The 3,268-nt window shown below is 43.5% G+C and overlaps 1 protein-coding gene across 1 annotated transcript in view; it reads right to left on the bottom strand.

The window, feature by feature from the left end:
• The window catches only part of LOC112412840 (ornithine transcarbamylase), a 19,356-nt gene extending 17,527 nt beyond the window's left edge, over positions 1–1,829 (bottom strand). The window contains exon 1 of the mRNA XM_024764567.1: positions 1,753–1,829. Within this exon, the coding sequence (XP_024620335.1) occupies positions 1,753–1,829 (77 nt within the window). The remainder of the gene's footprint in view (positions 1–1,752) is intronic.
• Between the last annotated feature and the right edge of the window lie 1,439 nt (positions 1,830–3,268).

The raw sequence follows: 3,268 nt of genomic DNA, 5'->3' as shown, positions 1-3,268 counted from the left end.
CTTCTTCAGTGTTATGCCATTTTTCAATAGAGACTCATGCTCTGTAGTTTCTAATGACATGGGTAATTTGAGGCTTTCATATTTTCAAATAGCAGGTATGGATTTGGGCTGATTTAGCCATGCTTTTGCCTCAGTCCCCATTCACTGTGAGAGATGGCTAGCCGGGATTTTCAGGATCATAGTCTAGCTACTGGATAGGGAAAATAGAATCTTAGTAAGTGCCCCAAAATGCCTAAATATTTGGAAGAGGTTTTTACTTGCAAAAATTTAGCCTGTAATAATGGTTAAAAAAAAAAATCAGTCATCACTGTGATTTTCAAAGAAGAGTGTAAGTTTAAGCTCCAAGCTTTGGTTATTCATTCAGTTGATTATTTCCAGCTCAGTGATGAGTCTTTGTTAAAAACCGTGGAATGAAATTTCATCGCACTTTTATCTGATGTAACTCAGCGGGATGGAATGATAAAATAATGAACATTTGCCTGTCACTTGACAGTTTTCACGCACATTATCTCACTGGTTATTGCTAGACTGTGATTTCATGTGTCTGGAATGAAATAACTTATTTACCTTATTTACCACCGTATCTCCAACACCTTGCTTAGGGCGTGGCACAAAGTAGGTGCTCAATAAGTGTTTATTAAATAAATGATTGAAGCACCCTGTGATGTAGGCAGAACAGGTATTACTCTTTCTCCCGTTTTATAAGTGAAGCAACATCACAGAAAAGTTTAGTGACTTGCTCAAGGTTATATAGCCAGCGAGTGGTAGTGCCAGGCCTTGAACCCAGTTCTTTAGACTCTAAACCTGAGCTTTCCTCCAGATGCTTGGTTTATATAGTCTAACTCTGGCACTAACTAGTAGACTCCATAATCTCTCTGGGCCTCATTTACCTTATCTGTAAAATAGGAGAAGGCATTATTCTGTGGCTCTGAGGTCCCAACTTTACAATATCATTTACAATGTTGTTCTGGCTTCTGAGTGGTGCTAATGGTAGAGTCCAGAGAGTCCAGAGCTGTCAGGCGGCCCAGAGAAGGGAGGCCCAGGGCCACAAATCACAGGGCCACTTCCTAACAGTGGGAGAAACCTTCAGACTAGAAGCTTCTAACTTTAAGAGTCATTGAGGTCATTTTGAGGTTGGTTTCGGTTGTCAAGAGGCACTGGGAAGACACTGGCAACAATATCCAGATTTGATGGCCTTGCTTCCCCGATTAACCCATCACCCTTGTCCTCTTCCCCAGGGACACACTCCACACCACCTTCGACCGCAGGCATGGCCAGTTGGCTGTGAGGAGGATGCAACTTTGTAAATATTTATGTAGTCGTTCTTTTGGGGTCTGTTTTTTTAAAGATCGCATCAATCACCATGCCCCAGAATGATATATTGTTTTCAGGCAAACCCAAATACAAGCTGAAGGCCCTGTGGAGATTAGTTCCTCTCATTTCCTTCAGCCAGTTACTCCTTTAGTATGTACACAAATGGAAGATGTCCAGAACATTTAGTCTGTCATACGTGCCACGGTTAGTCACCCCCCCCACCCCGCCGTCACCTCCCAGCGCCCCATGAAATCTGATTACAGAGGACCGAGAAATGAAAGCTCAGCTGGAATTAGAGACAGTTGTCTCCAACAAGGGTAGAACCTGGCACTATACCCTGCAGAAAGAGGCCTTAGGAGGCTGCACTTCTCTGCAGAATAGAGTTTCATTTATCACCACGGTTCCTAAGTCAGACTCAAATCTCTGGCCATCACTTACCGATAATTTCGAACCGCGAAACTGTGACCGTTTCTAAGAGCTGCCTTGTTCAACAGGATCCTCAAATTAAACAGCATATTCTTTTGATAGTGAAAAGGATGATTCTGTGCTCTTGAAAACGCCGCACCAAGGTAGCCAGTGGGGTCCACCTGAAAGCTAAGAGTCCTTTTGATTACAGTGAGAGAGCAAAGGTAATATCACCCTTCAACTACCTTATCAAATTCCCCTGGTTAGAGATACTGCAGGGCAAGGTCCAGGAGCCTTTGAACTTTAAGCCAAGCTCCAATCCACCACTGTGGGGTTTTTTTGTTTGTTTTGGGTTTTGTTTTATTTTTCTTGGAGAAGGAATCCTGACTCTTTTGGTGCACAGACTCCTCATTTTTCATAATATATTTATGCTGTCACATACTTGTACAAAATCAATTGACAAGTACTCGTTGGGTGTATAATATATGCAAGACACTGCAGTGCTGGCTGCTGTGAAGGAACATAGAAATAACTCATTCCAGAAATGCGAATTGGCAGTGCAAAACCCCAGATGTAGACGTGACATCCCTGAGTATTTCCAGTGATATCACTTTCCTCCAAGTCCCAGCCTTTCTACAAAAACAAATAGAAAGATGTGCCCTGGAAGGTACAGGTGTGTGTGTGTGTGTGTGTGTGTGTGTGTGTGTGGCAAAAAGCTGGAGTGGGGATGGAGATGGAGTAAAAAGATCTCTGTCCTGGAACTCCCACTGTGCCTTGCACATAGTAGGTCTTCAATAAATAAGGGGTTGCCTAATAATTCCAGCAGAAACCCATACTCAGCAGAAGCAGGGAGGTGGGGTACCAAATGTTCCTCCCCTGGCAGCCTCTCCGGATCACTAAGGGGCCATCCAAAGCTTCACACTCATTCATTCATCCACAGTTAGAAATCAGTTATTTTCAAAATCTGTTCTGCATCGGATACTGGGCTAGACTGGAATTTCAGGGAAGGAAGATGATCTCACCTTTGCAGAGTTTACAGTTCAGTAAGGGTCATATATCTGTAAATAAATATCCATAATACAAGCCCATGGGGAGGTCCAGATAAAGTGCCTCCACATCACAGGGAAGGGAGAGAACTCTAAGTGGGGAGGGTGGGAGGGCAAGGTAAGCACTTGCTAGATGTTTGTGGAATGCAAAAAAAAAAAGTGTCATTTAAAAGCCAACTATGGCCACTTCAGGGGCAGGGATGGTCGTGATGTCATAATTAATATCAGCAGGGAAATTTATTGACACGATTCCCTTGTACTCACAGAGGATGAGGTGGGATAAAGAGAGGGAAAGACTGCGATTTCCAAACCTCTGGCAAATCTGTTCTGGAAAGACTATTCCAGGCAGACTGCTTGCAGAGGTGCAGAGGTGAGAAGGTAGAGAATGAATGCTCCACGTGGGAGAAGAGAAGGCAGCTTTGTTTGAGAAGATCACCTTAAAGCATCGTTGAAGAGGCAGAACGGGCCAGTTGTTGGATAGGTTTTAGAGAGTAAATCCACTC

This window comes from Neophocaena asiaeorientalis, unplaced genomic scaffold (assembly GCF_003031525.2).
Source record: "Neophocaena asiaeorientalis asiaeorientalis breed wild unplaced genomic scaffold, Neophocaena_asiaeorientalis_V1.1 scaffold870, whole genome shotgun sequence".
In the NCBI taxonomy this organism is placed as follows: domain Eukaryota; kingdom Metazoa; phylum Chordata; class Mammalia; order Artiodactyla; family Phocoenidae; genus Neophocaena; species Neophocaena asiaeorientalis.
Note: the sequence above shows the minus strand (reverse complement) of the source record. Positions and strands in the feature narration are given on the sequence as shown.